Consider the following 20,856-nt stretch of genomic DNA (forward strand, 5'->3'; position numbering starts at 1 on the left):
CTGAAATATGCCGTCGCCGCCAGCATTGCCGTCCTTATCGTCGAAGCCAGCGATCTTGTCTTCAGAGCCCGCGTCATTGTCCAACGGGACGCCATCGGCCAAATTCCTGCACTCATCCTCGGAACTATCAGAAGTACCATAACTTTTCAAATAATCGAGAGCAAACATTTTCGCGACTTTGAATACGGACACTAAACTGTCAAATCAACAATAGCTGTGTTCAACGAGCTGCTCGAACTTGGTTGCAACCACTTGCGAGTCAGCTTTTGGTGTTCATTGAGCCACTCCAACCTACTTCGAGTCGCTCGGGTTTGTGTTCATTGAGCCGAGTCCAACCAACAGTCGCAGTCCGAGTCGCTCGAAACAGGTTGGAAGCTAGAGTCCGAGCTAGTTCAACCAGCTCGCAGTAGCTCGTGTTTTTGACGTTTAAAAACGTAAACATTCAGAAAAAAAGCAAAATTCCGAAGCGATACGGATTGTTAAGTGCGCGAATTTTTTTTCACGTGGAATTCCGGTAAATTAGTAAAAAGAGTAAAAAGAGCGTTCATTGAGAAAGCAGCTTGGAGTTGCTCGAAGTAGCTTTGACAGTTATTTGTTGACAAAAAATACGAGCTAGTACAACCAACCCCGAGCAAGTTCGATCAAAGTCATTGAACACAGCTAATAACACACATGTGAAGACCGATGCATCATAGTAAGCACTGATACTGTTATGCGTTTATTCTCGTACATTCAAGAGCAAATAAACGCATATCAGTCACGCGTACATTTTTCCGTATATTAACTAAATATTTGAGAAAATTAATAAACAAAATGTATGTAATACTGTAATCAATAGTTCATTGCACCATTTGAGTTCAAATTTGGGTGCGAAAACATCGCATTTTCAATATAATTGGAGTAAAGAAAGCATGCAGGTGTTCAAGACTTCTATCGCGTTTTTCTTGGGTGCGCTGTTTTGTTAGTGTGACTGGTATGCATTTATGGGCAGATTATTTATACCCCTGTTACAAAAGAGGTACTTCTTATTATGGCAATGTAAAAACCATATTAAAATAAGATTGTCGCCACTTATTTCTACTCAGTGAATCTACTAGTCATTTTCCTAAGAGTTCCTAAGTATTCCCTACGTCGTATATGACAACGATGTATCTTGCTAGCTAATAGTAAGAGTAGCTATGGATCATTCTGGTTAGCAAAAGGCAAACTGAACGTCACCAATAGTATTAGAGTCAACTTCGAATAGATTAATTATTTGAAATGGGCATCAATTCTATCAATGACGCAGAATGTCCGTTGGATCACATCCGAGATATTATTGCGTCTATGCCATATGAATTATGACGCGGCATTAGCAAAAAATGCCAAAATGTGATACCACCACTACAGGTTACGCCTTTGGTTTCCATCATATGGACTAAGGCGGCATCCACAAATTACGTAACGCTCGAAGGGGGGGAGGGGGTAGACTCCAGCGTTACGACTCATACAAAATTTAAAAAAATTCTATACAAAAAGCGTTACAGAGGGGGGTGGGAGGGGGTCGAAAATTTCTTGTTTTAGCGTTACGTAATAAATGGATGCTGCCTAATGGATTATGCCCTCCCATCGCGGCAAGGTCGCATAACCAAGGGGAGGGTGCTACTTAAAAGAAGAGCTTGTGATCAAAAGAAGGGAAATCGTCGATGAAAATGTTAGCGGTTATAATGCCAACGTATACGTCCTATAGGAAAGAAGGCAAAATTGTCAATGAAAATGTTAGTATTTACAATGCCAATCACTAGTTAAACAACTGAATTAGAAAGAACTGCATATGATAAAAAGAAGGAAAAATCACATATGAGAATGTTAACAATGATAACGCCAAAAACATAGTTTTATCAGATTTTCACTGGTGCGCAAATTGCAATAATAGGAAAATAGGTAGTATCCATAAAAACTTTTCCTCACTCAGTTTTCAATGATTATGCCAAACGTCTATTATGCCAAATGACTATTATGCCAAACGACCGTTATGCCAAATTATTTTATGCCAAACGGCTTTATGCCAAATGACTTTATGCCAAATGACGTTCCCCCCTCCTAACAAACATCTCTCGGGCGGGCCGTCCCAAACAGCATCATCTCTCACGCGGGCCGACCCAAACAGCACATGTCGAACGCGGGCCATGCCAGGCAGCAAATGCTGATGAATTTCAACACTCAAACAGCGGGATGCCTAGCAGCGTTGTGAGCCAATCTCGTTGCGTATACCCCCCCTGGAGAAAATATGGACCAATAGGCCTATTCACATGACGTCTCAAATCAGCTGACCAGGATTCCAGTTGGAATCCCGAGGATTCCAGTCGGACTCCCGAGGATTCCAGTCGGAATCCCGAGGATTCCAGTCGAAATCCCGAGGATTCCAGTCGGAATCCCGAGGATTCCAGTCGGAATCCCGAGGATTCCAGTCGGAATCCCGAGGATTTCAGTCGGAATCCCGAGGATTCCAGTCGGAATCCCGAGGATTCCAGTCGGAATCCCGAGGATTCCAGTTGGAATCCCGAGGATTCCAGTCGGAATCCCGAGGATTCCAGTCGGAATCCCGAGGATTCCAGTCGGAATCCCGAGGATTCCAGTCGGAATCCCGAGGATTCTAGTCGGAATCCCGAGGATTCTAGTCGGAATCCCGAGGATTCCAGTCGGAATCCCGAGGATTCCAGTCGGAATCCCGAGGATTCCAGTCGGAATCCCGAGGATTCCAGTCGGAATCCCGAGGATTCCAGTCGGAATCCCGAGGATTCCAGTCGGAATCCCGAGGATTCCAGTCGGAATCCCGAGGATTCCAGTCGGAATCCCGAGGATCCCAGTTGGAGGATTTCAATCGGAATACCAAGGATTCCTGTCGGAATCCCAAGGATTCCAGTTTAAATCCTAATGATTTCAGTCGGAATCCCAAGGTATTGTTCAAATATTACGTAACGCAACAGGGGGAGGGAGGGGGTCTTCCGTTCTGTTATGGTCCACACAAAAAAAAATATTTTTTTCATACAAAAGCTGTTACGTGGGGTAGGGAGAGAGTCTAAACTTGGCAAATTTAACGCAAAATTAATATCATAATATTTGAATCAATCCCAACGTTTTTATATTGAGCTTCTCGAGAATTTTTAGCATTTCGACCACTTCCTCTTTACATCGAGTGTTACGCGCCATGGTCTGGTACTAGTTGGGCACTTTGCGAATCTTTTCTCAAAACCGCAGACCACCAAATAAGTTGCACGCCGATCGATTATGCGCTGAGTTGTGGGTCGGTCAAAACGATTTCAGTCGCTTGCAACTTGAACACAAGAAGGTATGAACAATTTTATTCCACATGTTTTGTATCGATAAAACAATCATGATCGCTCTCCAGTTTAGGACTCGAGCCCTAAAACTGATCCACTTCCTCGGTGAGATGTTTTGACATATCTTCATTTACTTTTTGGCTGGCGCACAACTCGGCGCATGGGCCACCGGCGCGCAACTTGTTGGACAGTCTGCGGATTTAAGTAAAGATTCGCAATAGTTGTTTTTTCAAAGTGGGTACTTTTTATCTATTAGAGTACTTGTTTATATGGTCTATATGTCTCAGGTCTATGAGCCTATGCATGCTATAAAACGTTTGACTTTTACTGTGCGCCCTGTTTTCAAATTGCCCGTGAGAGAGAGCGAGACAGCACCAACACACGGCGCACAGTAAAAGTCAAAATAACAAAAGGATTTATGGCACGTACAGAGGCTCATATGCTTGAATGAAAATTACTTGAATTTGATTAAACCTGAACGAGCGTGCAATGTACTTCAAACCGGGTGGCAGGCAACACTGAACAGCTGCAAAGTGTCAAATTCAATCAGTACGCGTGTGTGTGTGTGTGTGTGTGTCTCGAAAAGCCATCAGCAAGAAAATCCGCGAGTTCCCGTGTCGATAGTCGCGGTCCGAAAACAAGTTTTCTAGCTTTGCCATCCTGCCTCAAAATGTCCGATGAATCAGCCCAGTCAGAACAGAGGTAAGTAGTTTTCCTTTGTTTTCCGATTCGATGTCCCAGTGCAGCGTGTGAGTCACGATTCCAAGTTTACAGGACGAATCTGCCTCGGAAGAATGTTCCAAAATTTTTACATAATCAGTTGCTGTTCAGTCGGAGGATTTTACGAGGGGGTGACAACGGTGATAGTGGGTTGTTGGGCGAGGAGGCAGATGAATGTCCGCCAATGCCGCAAGAATGGACGTTTCAATGTGTGATAAAAAGAAAAACTATAATTGTGTAATCTAAAAAATCGGTAGAATGTTGGAAGATGGAGGCAAACCTAAATGTAGAACAAAATTATGAAAAAGCTTCAATTGAATGTTGGATTTTTTGATAAAAATTACAGAATATTAATTTATTAATCCAATATCAAAGAAGCGACCTTTACCTTGAACTTGTTATCTCCGTAAACAAAAATTTATGTGTGGACTGGACAATTCAATACAGAGTCAGAATTAGGGCGAATGTGAAGACTAATACATTCTCAGTAAAATCGGTTTGAAGTTTGCGGGTTTAATTTTAATTCTATATTATGTTTCCGATCGATTTAATCGCATGATGCATTTTTGTAGGATCCATTACAATATTATTTTTGTAGCAAAACATTTAACTTATTTAAATACAGTCATCTCTCCCTTACTCGATATTGAAGGGACCATCGAGTTAGGGAGGTATCGAGTTACAGAACACAAAAGCAGTGCAACTGCGTTCCAAGGGCACGGAGAAAAATCAGCACAGTTTGAAACAACCAAAATGTTTGTTGTTTTTCAAATTTGTATTTTAGTTGTTTCAAACTATTGTTTTGTTGTTTTAAAACTATGTCATTAGTTTGGAACAAACTAAATGTTTGGGTGATTCTAACTCGAAATATTTGTCAAGTCAACAAAAAATATGTTTGCTCCAAACTAAGATTTTTGGTTATTTCTATCTAAAATACAGTTTATTTTCACCAAATTTTAATTTGTTCAGAGCTGTGATATTCAAACTACAATTCTAGTTTACTTTAACAAAAATACTATGTTGAAGTAAATTGATAACTTGTCTAAAGAAAACACAAACCAAACAACGATTAATTCTATCCTAATTTATAGTATGAACGGAGTGCGCTTTCATTAGCTTTATTCACCATGCTTTTTCAGTTTGTTCAAGTATTTCGTGTTCTGTTCCGAAATAAGAAAAAACAAATCAAGTTCAAGGAAAGACCAACATTTTGCCCTCATGTAAGTAGTTTTTAGTTCGCTAGCCAAAACTGAATTTGATAACAAAAAAAATCAATAATTTATCGTATGTTTCAAGTTCCGGAACCGAATAGAGATGAAGAAGGCTTGCGACATCAATTTAAGGTTGAAACACGTTCAAATGTCGGCAAATTTATATCACCAAGAATCACTAGGTGGGTTGTATATTCTGTTTTATTTTGATATAAAAATAATTATTTCTACTTTTTTCGATTACATTTCAGATGAAAACAGAATTTCCGATAAAGGTCACTGGGGCGTAATACATCATATTTTTTCATGTAAACATTTCATCGATTCAGGTTTCAACATAAATTCCAATTCAAAAATAAAATTATCAAGAGGATCCAATTTTGAGTAATTATTTACAAATAAAAAAAAAAAAACAAAAAATGCAGGGAACGCTTTCTAACGAACATGTCCATTGTTTGATTCAAACAAAAATGTTGGTTGATTCAAACAAAATTGTTAGTTGATTCAATCCAAATATTGGTTAATCCAAAATAATCGATTTGGTTGAAACAACAAACATTTTGGTTTGTTTCAGGAGCTGTCAAATTGAAACAACAAATAGGATGGTTGTTACAAACAAATATTGGTTGAATTTAACTAGACGGCCCCTGAACCATTTACCTAAGATTTTAGTTTGTTTCAACAAACACGGGAAGTAAAAGCAAACTAACTTTTTGTTTGTGCAAAATTCAATGTAGAATGTTGGTTGAAATAAACTAAAGTTTGTTTGTCTTTACCAATATTTTTTCTCCGTGGGAGCATCGAGTTAGCCATGAAAACCAACTGTCATCTTCAGTTTGACAACAGCGATTGCGCCTTTTGACCTCGTCCTTCTGGTTTGACTATCATCAGCTTCGCCGTTCTCGCGTAACAATTCAAAAGGGCCAATCCTCAGATAGTTGACTCTGAGAAAATTCGATTTGAATATTATTCACCACATTTTCAATTCCTATTTTTCAGTATTCAATTCAATCAATGTGATTTCTTGCTAGTTGAGTGACGATTTACTATTACTACACGCTAATAATTGATTTTATTCTGAAAACTGACAAAAATGTGGAAAAAATGATAAGTTTAAATGCTTGTTTAAATAAATAAGAGAGTAATTGGCCTCTCACCATGCTAAGGCCAATAACAGTTTGCGAAATTTTCCGATTATAGGCCCTCTTGATGGAGCGAGAACCAATCATTAGCTTTTTCGAGTGGGAGCCAATGAATGATTTGGAAAAAAGCGGTTATTGGCCGTTTTGAAAACCGAGTTTATAACGGTAAGTTTTATGATTATGTTGACAATGTTTGCATAGTTTGTGGGTGTTGGAAGATGCTATCGAATGGTATCAAAACCCGATTTGTTTACAATTTGATCATTGGCCCTTTAGAACGCAAGCGTTCTGCTACGCTTTATCGCACGAAGCTTTATCGCTAACGCCCTTCTGCACACTCAGTTTGAAATGCGCCCTGCTGCCACACTCAAGCTCAAATGCGCACGTTTACCGCAGAGGGGGAAGATGGGCGAAATTGACATCAGAGTTCGAATCGAAAGAGAATATCAAATGCGCCTTTATGTTTTTCTTACTTATTTCGTGAAAAACGTTATTTTTAGGGGACAGAGGTGCATTATATGATTGCAATTTATCAAACAAACTGTTAGGTGAATAAAACTCAGTTTGTTTACAATTGTCAGTTAGGCCGTTAATCTGGTACTGTATTGAATTTGTTTTAACTCTTATCGGATCATGATTTTATTTTTATAGTAACCCACCTTAGTGAATATGCTCCACATTTCTTTTATTTTTTCAATTATAGGTACATTTATTTTTTTGTTACTTAATTCCTTTATTAGTATCATTTCGAACATTACTTTTTTCATTTCTTATGTCTAGGTGTTCTGTCTTCGGTAACATTGTCATCCTAGTTTGGTACAACTAATTTGAGTGATTATTAACATTTCGTTAACAACATATTTATTACATAATATTATTAATCATTATCATTTGATGTTGCAGTAGTTCAGGATTTGTTACAGATGAATAAATTGAATTAATCTGCTTATAAGAGAAAAAAATTGTCTTGTTAAGCTTAGCACCTATTGTGGTAAATAGAAAATTGCAAAGATTTTTGTCATCCCTGAGGTAACTCAGGTATGACAGATATAAAAAATATTATACAATTTGCTACCAGAACGTTACCTTGAGGATCACCACCTCTTATCTTTCAAACTTGAAATTCTGATAATTAGCCTGAAGTGTGCGATTTGGCAGGTAACTTTGAATTATTTCAACAATGTTTGTTAAAAAATAGCTTTTTTTTTAATTTTACAATCAAACTTTCATGCTAAACATTGTAATATGCTTTTTCTATGTCTATACCTCCAAACCTCAATTTGTTAAGAGCACAAATGTGGAGAACCAAGCATTTTCAAACGGGTGTTTGGTTTTCCATATTTGTGCTCTTGAACATTTGAAATTTGGCTTCGTTTCATCTTCATCTTAATAGCCTTCATATTTGTTGGAACGAATCAAATACGGGCTTCGTGGCTAGTTCGATGTCTAGTGTATTGCATACTTTAAAGGACAATCGTCCACTGGAAGCATTAACGTGTCAGTGTCTTCAAAAATCGTTACACGTAAACGTTTATAAGGTGTCGAATGTCCATGTTTGAACCCGAGCTGTTCATTGACGAACATTAAATTTTCGCTTATGTATCCCCATCATTCTGTTCAAAATAACTTTTTAAATAAAGCTTTGACAGGAATTTTGTCCGGTATTTAAATTGGTACAACCTTGGCATTTTTTCATTTGTCAGGAAAATATGCCAACTAAAAGATTTGTAGTGTGTGCTATAATAAGGGCGTAAGTAAAACGATCGATTTATCTTCGTCGATCCTCTTTTCCGTGAATAAATTGTGAATTCCTAGACTTCATCCATTCCTCAACTATGGAAAAAGAGTGCGCTGTTGTCAGCTCTACTGCCTCCATCGAACAACATTTTGTTCATATTTTTTTTTATTTTTCACTATATTTTTACAACTTTTGCTCACTTTTTTGACTGAACCGAAATGGAATCAAGATGGTGAATGGTTATACTAAATGCTGAGAATCTGAGTAAACCTAGGTGGGAAACCGATAAGTCAGCAATCAAGACAACTGACTTCGGCGAAAACATTTTTAACTTTGGTGCTCGGCACACAGTGTAGCCGAGATACGGGTAAAAATTAGAGTTGACCGAGATTTCAGTTCCAGGTGTTGCCGAAACTCAGTTACAATTATTTTTCAGCGGAGTTTTTAGCAAAATGTGAAAACGAGTAAGTTCAGCAATTTCAAATGCCGAGCTCGCGAATAATTTTTAAGTGTGCAAATAAATACTTGAAATGCTTATTTATTGATTATGCCAATTTCACATCAAATCTCTAAAAAAAAAACAAATAACGGAGATGCCATTTAATGTAATTAACTTTACGTTCAAGATATCACTTTTTAATTATTTGTTAATATATTGCTGCCTCTTAATATGCTTTTTCTCACATTTTTTTAACGCTTGATATAATGTTGTAACAAGTATTTTGTTTTGATGCTCAAAATAAATACAAGAACAGTACATTGTCGTTCCTCCCACACTTTGGGAAGTCATGTCATTAGAATGGCTGTTGTACCAATACTAATTTAATAGTATTTTATTGTCCCAGCGTCCTCACTAAAACTACTTATTAAATCAAAATACAATGTTGCAAGTGCATTCATATCGAAGTATTAGTAGCGAAAATTTCATTATTTTGTATATTTATTCCAGTAAGCTATAAATGTACGAGTATGTACGAAATTCTATGAATATTTTTATCATTGCCAACAACTTTGAAGCAGACATCATGTGTACGCGCTTCACATCAAGAGCTTGAGATCAGCTTGCCATGAGCGCACAAAAATAACCACGCGCTTGAGCACGTGCTATAGTGAGACACATTTTTTAGATCTCATGTAGCAATGTACCTGGGAGGGAGGCACCGATACTACACACGAAATATGACACAAAGTTATTTTGAACTGCAAGAAAACTCCAGCTTGCCAACGACAATCAAGGCAGACTTGATGAAAATCGCTAGTTTTCTTTTGTTGTGTTCCTTCGATCGTTCTGGACAAACATGGAAAAAGGGCGAAAGTTTTCTATGCATTTCATTTTCGTTTTCATTGGAAAAATTAAATATTAGGAATATTTCAATAATTTGTATTCAATCAGAATAAAAAGTGCTATTGTGACATTACTTTTGAATAAGCATGAATAGCTTTTCAATCGATTTTTTGTCACATTTGATGAAATGCAAAAATATGTTTAAATCAATTACGCGCTTTTGTCATGTTTGTCCATTGTTTTAGATCTGGGCTCACAGTGACAGTTCGTGACAGCAGAATCTCGGCTCACCTTGACGTACATAAATTTCGTATCGGTTTCTCCCTCCCAGCAATGTACTAGCTCAAACGATCACATCTGCACTGGCTCATGCGCCGTCTCATGAGAAAATCTCAATGTGACAGTGCATTTGAGCCTCACAGGAGAAGGTTTCAGAAGCAAGGAAAAGGGATTAAAGTATGGATCGAACTGCCCGTAGGCAGTTTCAAAGGACTGACGTGATTCAACGCGGTTAAGATTCTAGAATCTGAATTGAAAAACTTGGGCTGGCCTCCGAAGAAGCATAGGCATAGAACGAATTCGTATGCTTCCGTGGGGTCATTGTACTAGGCAAACATAACTGCATGAAAGTACTCCTAGTAAGCGCATGTGACGAGCCTCACGAGATGTCTCATGAGACTCGCTCACTAGGATATATTTTGTACGTATCTGCATCTCGTGTCTCACATAATCTGTGAGCTGCGATATGGAATATCGCATGGCACACTAGCTCATTCAGGTATACATGAGAAATACGACACTTTGCTTTGAAGGCACGCTGCTAATTTATTTGCAAATATTTGCAGCTAGAACCTTTACAGGTTCATTTTCCTACTCAAACATGATCACTTGGTGGCAGAAGTTCGATTAAATTTGATTAACCCGTATAGGCCTGAGTGGAGGAAAAATTACTAAAAATCTCACCGGTCAGCGAATACTTAACGGATTTCAATTATTTTTTGTCAGTATACTCGTACACATATCTAGTTTCTAAAAGTGGTCAAGGGATCTCGGGAATGTTCTTGTGGCCGGAGTTATTGCGGTGGACCACTGGGTCAGGTCGGGTGACAAGGGTTCTGTGCTTCTATGCCCCTGAAGGTAGGCAAATTTCAAGTCACAGATAATTTCCAGAACCGACTATAATGTGGCCACTATATCAAGGAGTTTTAAGAAAATCGCATCAGCGTAAACCTTCTGATAATCGATTAAATTGAATAATTATGTCAACTGCATTTGGTAGATCCTACAAATGACCATTTTCGGGTCACCGGGATGCCTCACATTTATGATAAAGTGCACAATTACAGTCATCTTTCCCTTACTCGATATTGAAGGGACCATCGAGTTAGGGAGGTATCGAGTTACAGAACATAAAACCAATGCAACTGCGATCCAAGGGACCATCGAGTTAGCCATGAAAACCAACTTTTACTATGGTTCTCTAACTCGATATCGAGATACGGAATATCGAGTAAGGGAGAGTTAACTGTAGTATCTTAACATCTGTGCCAAGCTTATAGGAACGCATTTTAGTGAACTATTGTGTTCAATCTATACTTTTAGAGATTTTAAACGGTTTAGTACCTAACAAATCTAGAGCCGGGCATTAAGTCCGAGTGGCCGCATCTGGTACACTCTAAACGGTGGAAAACTATTAATTTAGAATGTTGAATATCAGATCTTAATGATTTATCCAAATTAAAATGATTGCCATTGGAAATAAATAAGGATAACTTGGCATGTCCCAAACAATTGCGTTTTTCTACCCGACTTGACCCAGTAACCCACTGCACTAACTCCGGCTACAGGAGTATTCCCGAGTTCCTCTGGCCACTTCTAGAAACTAGATATGTGGGTCAGTATATTGACAAAAAATATTTGAATTCGTTAAGTATATGCTGAGTGGTGAGGGTTTTAGTTTTTTTGCTTTCACTCAGGCCTATACGGGTTAAGGCGCCACCCATAAATTACGTAACGCTCTAAGAGGAGGGGGGGTAGGCTCAAGCGTTACGGTTCATATAAAATTTGAAATTTTTCATACAAAAAGCGATACGGACGGGGGGGAGGGGTCGAAAATTTCCTCTTTTAGCATTACGTAATAAATGGATGTTGCCTAAGAACATATTCAAAAACTTACTTCAAATAAAGTGATGTACTTACGAATTAAGTATGTTTCTATCCTCATTACTCACATCAATACTGACTCCTAGATGTCAAATAACACTCTAAAATGTATCGTAAGTGATAGATATGCATCTATACCAATGTTCTGTAATCTAATTTGATTGATAAATCATTTGATTCTGGTTTGGGAAGACAATAAACAAAGTGATGAAATCGCTTTTTTTTAACGTGTTTTTAGCACATGAAAAATACGCTCAATCATTCATAGCCCTACTGTGCACATCATACAGGAACGTCTATTAGTTTTTTTTCAATAATTGAGATCATAATTGATCCATGAGAAGGTAAAGGAATTGATACCAAGACATTGGATTTTTCGATTTACGGCCTCCTATGATATAGATACCTCGCAATATCGGAACGTCCCCACACTACAGATAACAACGGAACATGATTCTCGAAAGCTCAAAAGAGTAAATTGTGATCATTTCAACAGCTAAAAAGTTCAGAAGAAGTTTGAATTATAAATTTTCCTTGACGATTAGTATCATTCCATATATGCAACTTAAACGAACTTTATGACAAAACATTCTCTTACACCCAAACTTTCATTTTTTGGATAAAGTTGTATCATGCGATAAAAATGGTTTTATATATCTCTGAATGCACTAACTCTTCAAAGATTGGTCAATAATAGTATTCAAAAAACATGAGAGAATCCTTATTATCTCTGTGAAGGTTCTAATTAGTATGACCTTTTTAACCTGATTGATTCCGTTAAAAGTTATATAAAACATATCCACTTAATTTTGTTTCTCCATATCTGAAAACACTTACAACTAGTAAATTGTTGTATGGTACAATTGCTTAACCGAACTTTGATCCGCAAAAACAAAGCCTAGAGGCAGGCAATTTTAAATAAGCACGTTTATTGGAAATGAACGGTTTCATGATCAAAAACCAAAGGTTCAATTTTTTTCAAAGATTTAAAATGTTGATGCTTAAGCCGAAATAATAATTTAATAATTCGCAGGGGCAGCCTGCGCTGCATCGGTGACCTCATCCAGATGTTTACACTGGAGAGCCACTTCTGCAGTCAGGGATCTTACATCAACCTCGTCGCCAAGTCCTTCTTGTGTCAGTTGTTTATAGACTGCACCCTTTTGCTTGGCGTCCTGCTTTAAGACTAGGATCATTTCACCAATCCTAGTCGCCTTCTTCTTCTTTCTGGCATTACGTCCTTCCTGGGACAGAGCCTGCTTCTCAGCTTAGTGTTCTTATGAGCACTTCCACAGTTATTAACTGAGAGCTTTCTTTGCCGATTGACCATTTTTGCATGTGTATATCGTGTGGCAGGTACGAAGATACTCTATGCCCTGGGAATCGAGAAAATTTCCTTTACGAAAAGATCCTCGACCAGCGGGATTCGAACCCACGACCCTCAGCATGGTCATGCTGAATAGCTGCGCGTTTACCGCTACGGCTATCTGGGCCCCTCGCCTTATGCTTCGCATATCTGCGCCCAATGGCGATAGCTTCTCCGTGCTTCGCATCGCCTTCAGAACCTCAGCATATTTCGCTTCCTCCGTTTTGATAACGAGGGCCTCACCTAAATTCCTACGTTTGGTTGTTTTTCCTTGGACTTTGTTTTCGGTTTTGTCTTTTCTTTCTTTTTTCCGACTCGTATCCACGGGTTACTGTTGCCTTGCGCCTGTGGTTCCTGTGGATGCACTGCCTGGTTCGGGCTACCCCATGGCTCTTTTTTCTTGGCTTTCTTGGGCTTAGGCTTGGTGTTGGTCTCTACTGTTGCCATGTCCTCTTGATCGCGGAGTTTGGCTCGTGCCAGCTTTTCCGCTCTGGAGGATGGCCGTAGGTCACTTTTCCCTTAGCAACCGTACGTCTTTTCGCCACGTATTCATCCTCGGAAGAACCCCTCTTTCGCATCGCGTATCGAATAATATCATCAGATATATTTGCGTTGCCCACGACTTAGTGTCTCTTTTGCCTTCTACCTTGCCAAGTTGTGCCTTGGCTGTCTTGTAGTGTTGCTTTGCAGCTAGGACTGATCGTCGCAATTTCAGTAGACTTGTTTTTAAGTCTTTGCTGATATTGCTTTTACTCTTAACAAACTCGATGATGACATCAAGTTGTTCAGCAGCTACCTGAATTTTTGGGAGGTACTCCCTATAGTGGTTATCACGCCCAATTGTATGGGTGCCCTGATGTAGATGTAGTTGTGAACCTTAGAGGAAAACAATTTGCACTCTGTCTCGAAAAATACCACGAATCCGAGTATAAATTGTTCAAATTGGGTAATATTTCCATATGCATTTTGATGAGTCTGGAAAGCATGTGCAAGTTTCTTTGAGGAAAACAAAAACAAACTGTGTATGACGAGCGTATGCTAGTCTACGTGTGTTCAAATGTCACTAAGCTCTATTGCGATCGATGGCCTCGATTAGTCCCGACCATCGATCACCTCACATGTTGCACTGGAGCGGCCAGTGTGCTATACAAATGCAGAAATGGTCAATTCGCAATTAATGCTCTCAGTTAGTTACTGTGGAAGTCTTCATATGAACACTAAGCTGAAAATCAGATTCTGTTCCAGTTGAAATGTAAAGCCAAAAGATTTTGTATGGTATTCAGTTGGAGCTGTCTGACAGCTTAACTTGTCAAGACTGAACCCTCGGTCTGGCTTTTGCCAAGTTTCCCATCAACCAAAACCAATACTCAGACGGACTAGGCTATGGTGCCCACATGAACACTGTTTTTTATTCGTATTGTGACGTGGTAGTTTTTGAAAAATACCCATATTCCCTTGCTTCTGAGAAAAGGAAGTATTGTGAAAATCAGCAGCTCCATCAGAATTTGTTTGAAATAGTAGTGTAGTAGTGTCATTACTTATACTGACAAGTCGAAATGGTTTTGAATATTTTGTCATTTAAGTGCTATTCTGATTACTCCTGTTTTTTACGTAAGATTAGGGCCTTAAATGTCAATTGTCGTCAAATCTTAACAAAATCAGGCTATTTAGTAGTAGTTCAAGTTAATTTCATTTTTTGTTGTTAAAAGTATTTATTAGACATTACGTTCATATATCCTTAAAGAAAAAAGTCACTTTCCTTGTCTGTTCGATTTCTCGAAACTAGCAAATGTACCCTAATGATCGATCTCAGCGTCATACTTTCCATAGTCATTTTTATAGTGAATATTTAAGGGTAAAGTTACCTTAGGCTTCTATTATAGTCTCCTACAAGATTCACTTTTCGGTGGCAAATGCAATGCTTCACAACGCCTACTTTCTACTTGTAAATTTTGCGAAAATGAAGCTGGAATTCGATTATTTATACCGTTGTTACAAAAGGGGTATTTCTTTTTATGGCAATGTAAAATCCATATTACAATAAGATTGTCGCCACTTATTTCTACTCAGTGAATCTACTAGCCATTTTCCTCAGAGTTATATTCCCTACGTCGAATATGATAACGATGTATCTAGCTAGTTAATAGTAAGAGTGGCTACGGATCATTCTGGTTAGCAAAAGGCAAACTGATCGTCACCAATAGTATTAATGTCCACTTCGAATAGATTAATTATTTGAAATAGGCATCTATTCTATCAATGACGCAGAATGTCCGTTGGATCACATCCGAGATATTATTGCGTCTATGCCATATGAATTATGACGCGGCTTTAAGCAAAAAATGCCAAAATGTGATACAACCACTACAGGTTACGCCTTTGGTTTTCATCATATGGGCTAATGGATTATGCCCTCCCATCGCGGCAAGGTCGCAGAACCAAGGGGAGGGATAAAAAAATAGTTAATAATAATAATTGATATTATATTTTCATCTGTTTGAAGTTAGTTTTGCTAGGTATGTACAACTCAAAGTACATACAAAATATCTTATTTTTACAAAATACTTTTGAGTATATAATATTTGTTTTTAGTTCTATCTTTATGCACTTCTTTGAACAAAAATGTGTACACATATTTGCTTGCTCATAATGAATCAATTACTCCTATCTACCTACCACATCTTCAACCTCCATCACGCTTCACTGCGCATCGTGTTCTGTACTGGCCAAGCAGTAATTAGTTTGGGACATCCACACAAATTTCAGACGCAAGTAAAGCGAACCGACAATTGGTGGTGGCCCCGCGGTTGGACATTCCGTTGGCTTCCATTGAGATACCGTTCTCATGCAATGTCTGCTTTCGATGAACTGAAGCGTCTCAGCCCGATCGAGTGAGTTGTCTTTGTGAAATTATTTTAGACCTAATTCGGCCAAATTAGAGATCGTTGTAATTATACCATGCTCATGCCTTTTCAAGAATGACGGAGGCACTGATTGGCTCTTTTTAATTTAATTTGCATAATCAGAAAAGAAGACTGAAAATGATATCGAAATTCATTTTGTAGATTTCTTTCTTTTATGTAGTTCGGTTGTGTGGTAGTACAAAATTTTGACTTAGAATTTTATTCGTTGCCCTAGAGGTATCATGTGTTGAAACTCAGACTAAAACGTCTCATTTTCTTGGCATCATTTTATTTTGCAGCGAACTGAAATCTCCAACAGTGCACGTGATTCGTGAGGTATACGAGGGGGAAAACGCACACGAAACCTTCGAACTTGAGCTGGACAAAGCGCTGTATGCCAAGGCGGACTACATCATCATCGAACCAACGCGACTCGGCGAAGAAACGGGCCGCTGGATCGCCGTCGGAAATTGTCTACACAAAACGGCTTTCGTCAGCGGGCTGGCATCGGTGGCGGCCGGTAAGTGAATTGGGGGTTCTTTTCATTTATTACCATAAATTCATCAAAATCTTTAAAGATACTTTTAACAATATTGGAGAACGTCAGTAACGACTACCTGTTAACAAAAATGCAAAAAAGCATAACAACAAAAGCAAATCTCTCTGCCATGGCTTTTCCCCAATCCATACACTCCCGCATGAACTGGTGTAGATGCAGTCGGACTCTGCAGTGGGCCAGTATAAGTGCAACATAATTTCCTCCCCCTTCCCCACATCTGCATTCTGACGTGGCAGGCGCCATTGTTGCCTAAAAATATAAGATCACCAGCACTTATACACTGAGGGTGTCCGTTAGTCCCAAGCAGTAATTCGATTGGTTCCTTTTTTAAGTGCAGCTGATCTGGCGATACTGGAGTAGCACCCAATAGAAAATACCCAACGGGTAAAAAGTTACAGCCATTCAAAAGTGGTGCAATTTGATTCCGTACACCCTTTAAAATGTTATCTATAGTTAACTCCTTGTGAGATCTCTGACAAGACTGTTTTATGCATTACTGCTGATTAAAAGCGGATTTTTCAAGTACCGTTTTGTCTCAAATTCCGAATAGATTCATATTTCGAACACTCGGCTTTTGTATGGCGATTTGTTTGAAATGTTTCGCTGAAATGGCAGTCAATTATTATTGAATATTAACATCTTCCAATCTATTTTATAGCTCGGGAGAAGTTATGATTCTCTAGTTCGAGGTCTGTTAAACTAGCTCAGATTAATTTATTTGCAAAATTGTTCATTTGAATACAATTTATTCGTGCTGTTCGGAATTTGAATCAAAGTGTTCGGAATATGTGTAGAGACGTCTACTTCAGTCTAAGTGTGAACTAATAATGATTGCTTTATTGAATTGAACAGGGTGACCAGCGCACCGGAAATTCGGGAAACCTGGGAAAAAGCCGGGCATCTCAAATCACCGGGAGAAAACCGGGAAATATACTAGAATTTCAATTAATACCGGGAAAATATGGCATAGTAATGTAATGCACAATATTTATATTTTTTTGGATTTTATTATAGTTGCGAATGTCAAGTTAGTCAATAAAGGGTAGTTCATGGAATCATTATACAAATTTTACCACTTGGTCTATTTCAGTAAATAATTAGCCAGGAAATTATAAAACCTTTTAATTAGGAAACATGTTGCGAAAAGTGTTTTTCTTTTATAAAGTTTCATGATAGGGTTCGTACTCAAATTATGTTACGCTCCAATGGGGGGAAAGGTTCAGGAATAGCGTGACAAGCCTTACAACATTTTAGAGAACTAATACAAAAATCGTGCCAAAGGGAAAGTCGTAATTTAGCGTTACATAGTTTGTGTACTATCCCTTACAAATCGCAATCTTTGGATGTTATCAATTACTTTTCTCCAAGCAAGCATGAAATACATTCGATAAAGTCAGATGAGTTGCATTTACAACTTTTTATGAGTTTATTTACAAGTGCTCTCAATATTTTTTGTTGCTAATGATAAGTTGCTGACATCCTTAGAAAAATATTATTACAATCATTTATCGGAAACAACTTATGGGAAAGTTTACCTATTTTATCGAACATTGAAAAGCCTTAAGTTCGCAGAGTATGGGGCCTTCACGGTATATCGTTTTTGTCATGAAGGTCTCTCCTTAGATCCAAGAGCTTCACCAGATCATGTTTTTTTTTCAGAAAAAAATAATTTGCATAGGACTAGCCTGGAATTTATAATTCATAGAAGACGACTGTGTTTTATCGAATTTCATAACATTAAACTGTGTTTTTTTTTGCTATTTTCAGGACTGATATGGCGCGATAGATTAGTTTTTTGTGCACCCCTTTGTGCAGTATCGGTATTTTGTACCGGATTGTACACAATATCGTGGTCTTGCGATCCCTGTGTTCAATATCAAGTAAGTATGGAATCGTTGATTTTTGTTCAATATCTCATTGTTTTTTGTCTTGTTTTAGGTTGAAAAAAATCCTAAAAGTCTGTCAAAAGTACCGAACGTGAACGATTTTTCTTCGCCAATAGTGTTAGTCTACACCAGCAATAAATGCTCCAAATACAGCCATCGGATAGTGACATTGCTAGCCGCTTCATACTGCGCTTGGCGCGTGTATCAGCTCTTTAAGTGAATCTACGTGGTTTGTATTCACTAGATTTTGGTTTGGGAAAGGCTTTCAATCTCGCGATTGAAAGCAACACGCGGGGTTTCAAATCTTATGTATCTTATTATGTTTGAAATTGTTAGGGGATCGGTTTTTAAATTATTCTTTCTGGAGACTTGCACTAAAATGTTTTGGTAGAAGAAAACAAACCATGCTTTTAATGCACTTGCAAATAATTGCAATACAGCATGAGAAACGTTTTTTAGTGCAACGTTAAGTAAAAACTGTAGAAAGCTTAAAATGTCAGCTAAACAAACTTTAGATGCTTTTGATTTATTCAATTATTCTGTCGCAAATAAGAATGACTAGGTTAAACATGAGTAGCATTGGCATTACTATAAGCTGCTTAGAAGAACGGCTGTTTTCTATGGTACATTCATCTTGGGGGTTGTCCATAAACCACATGGACCAAGTTTTAAGTTTATCTGTCCGCGGTTTTCGTGATATGTCATATGAAAATAAAATGGAACGTGGTCTTTGTTCAGAATTTCTTCCTTAAAAACACCATGTGATTTACGAACGACCTATAAGAGTGTAACCACGTTCATCATAAATGCAGCTGCTCAGAGCTTAAGTGAAAAGTACACCAAAGGCAAAGTAAATTTTTGATCAAAGGCAAAAGTTTAGTTTTGTTTTTGTTTGTTTGTTACATTTTTTTGCTTTTCTTTTGGTTTGTTGAAATCTCAAGTAACCTATGTAGAAAACGAATTACAGAACTGTGATTAGGCGCCAGTCAGAGTGCGATAAAAAAGACATTGATTCGAATCATAGAACAATTAGTGTGGGAAGGATTGTACCCGATGCGAATAGTTGCGATGAGTGTGAGGAAGGAGCAGTTGCATTTATTTGAGCCTTCCTGATTCCTCGTGTGTTCGTGCGTTCCATCGCGTCTTCTCTTCTCATACAGACTGCCTGTACAATTAAGCTGATATCATATTGATATCGATTGTGAATGGGCCAAGCACATTCGTTACTAAATTATTTCATCAGCTTCTCTGTATAATGACAAACCTTCTGGAAAGCAGATTGACGACAATCAAGCTATCTTGTTTGTTCGAAAATATCGTTGTGTCGTTTCGTTTGTGTTTTAGAATAATTTATCAGCCACTAATCGTTTCGTTCAAAGTGAAGCACCAGAGATCAGGTAAAACGTGATATTAGAAACGCAAGGACAAGTTTTATCGTTACTGTTTCCACGCGGGGAGTGAAACAAAGGCGTTATAAAAGGTAATTCAATGCATTTAACTTAGAAATGGAGCAAAAACCTGGATGAGGGAATTGGTCAAATACTTAGCTGCACAATTGTTCTGAGAAGGGAGAAGGTTGGTTTTAGTTTTGCTCAAAGTTTTAGCACTTTTGGTTGAAGGTTTTGGATTTCCTTGCAATGTGATTGGCGTCAGCAAATGAAACACCAATCATATTAGGGTTGTTCGTTTTGAATCATAAATCAAAAGCTGCAAGGAAAAGAGAAATCCACATGCTGTAGTATTATGTTTTAAATTATACGATCTATGCAACAAAGTATGTTGATAAAATAACTGAATAAAACCTTGTAAAAAGTAATTATAAAACAGTCAGAACTATCATGTTAGAATTAAAATAAAAGAAAGTTTAGTTTTGCTAAAAAACGTCTATTGCAATTTATTGTAAAGAAAATCTCCTGGTTTCTCCTGGCGGTGGCTGAATGTGTGTGCCTCGGTTCATTGGAATGTCGGATCACAACTGCAGCGAAGAAATTCAAAGACGTATCATTGCTGGAAGTCGTGCTTTATACGGACCCCACAAGACCTTGCGGTCTGGTAAACTTCACCCCCGTATTACGTGTACCAAGTACAAGACGCTGATAGGACCAGTAGTTATCTACGGGCATGATACGTGGACAATGCTCGAAGAGGACCTGCAAGAGCTAGCAGTTGCTGAACGATGTGTATGTGAAAACGGCGTATGGAGGAAAATATGGCCCCATAGGATGAATGTTGGTACTCGTCGTCACATCCCTTTACCCGTAAACTATCGTGATCAGAATCCGGTTCACCTCTATCTACGACGTCGAGCAACCCCAGCCTCACTTCGCTAACCGCATCCATGCTTGTCGAACTCGTCCATCACCTCCTTGTATTGCTTTCTCGACGCTTACCCTTAACCACTGATTTCGCACCGCAGATCAAGGCGACGATGGAGCGAGTGATGTGCATAGTCCGAGTATCAGGGCCTTTCGTGTTTACTGTTCAACATTGCATTAAAGCAGTGGTCACCAAACTGCGGCCCTCAGCAAAGTTTTTTTGCGGCCCGCGGAGTGATTTTGAA

The 20,856-nt window shown here is 38.4% G+C and overlaps 1 protein-coding gene across 3 annotated transcripts; it reads left to right on the forward strand.

Moving 5' to 3' along the window:
* Positions 1–3,876: 3,876 nt before the first annotated feature.
* Positions 3,877–20,111, forward strand: LOC5575065 (transmembrane protein 11 homolog, mitochondrial). Of its 3 annotated transcripts, none has more exons than XM_021843158.1 (5): positions 3,914–4,025; positions 15,715–15,839; positions 16,151–16,371; positions 18,178–18,290; positions 18,349–20,111. In XM_021843158.1, the coding sequence occupies exons 2-5, from the start codon at positions 15,799–15,801 to the stop codon at positions 18,514–18,516; spliced, it is 543 nt and encodes a 180-aa protein (XP_021698850.1). In that variant the 5' UTR covers positions 3,914–4,025; positions 15,715–15,798; the 3' UTR covers positions 18,517–20,111. The 3 variants fall into 3 exon arrangements, with proteins under 3 accessions (XP_001661787.2, XP_021698850.1, XP_021698849.1); XM_021843157.1 differs by having other exon boundaries at positions 3,932–4,025; positions 15,683–15,839; XM_001661737.2 differs by lacking the exon at positions 15,715–15,839 and having other exon boundaries at positions 3,877–4,025.
* The last annotated feature ends 745 nt before the right edge of the window (positions 20,112–20,856 follow it).

The sequence above is a fragment of the Aedes aegypti genome, chromosome 2 (assembly GCF_002204515.2).
Source record: "Aedes aegypti strain LVP_AGWG chromosome 2, AaegL5.0 Primary Assembly, whole genome shotgun sequence".
NCBI classification, from domain to species: Eukaryota; Metazoa; Arthropoda; class Insecta; order Diptera; family Culicidae; genus Aedes; species Aedes aegypti.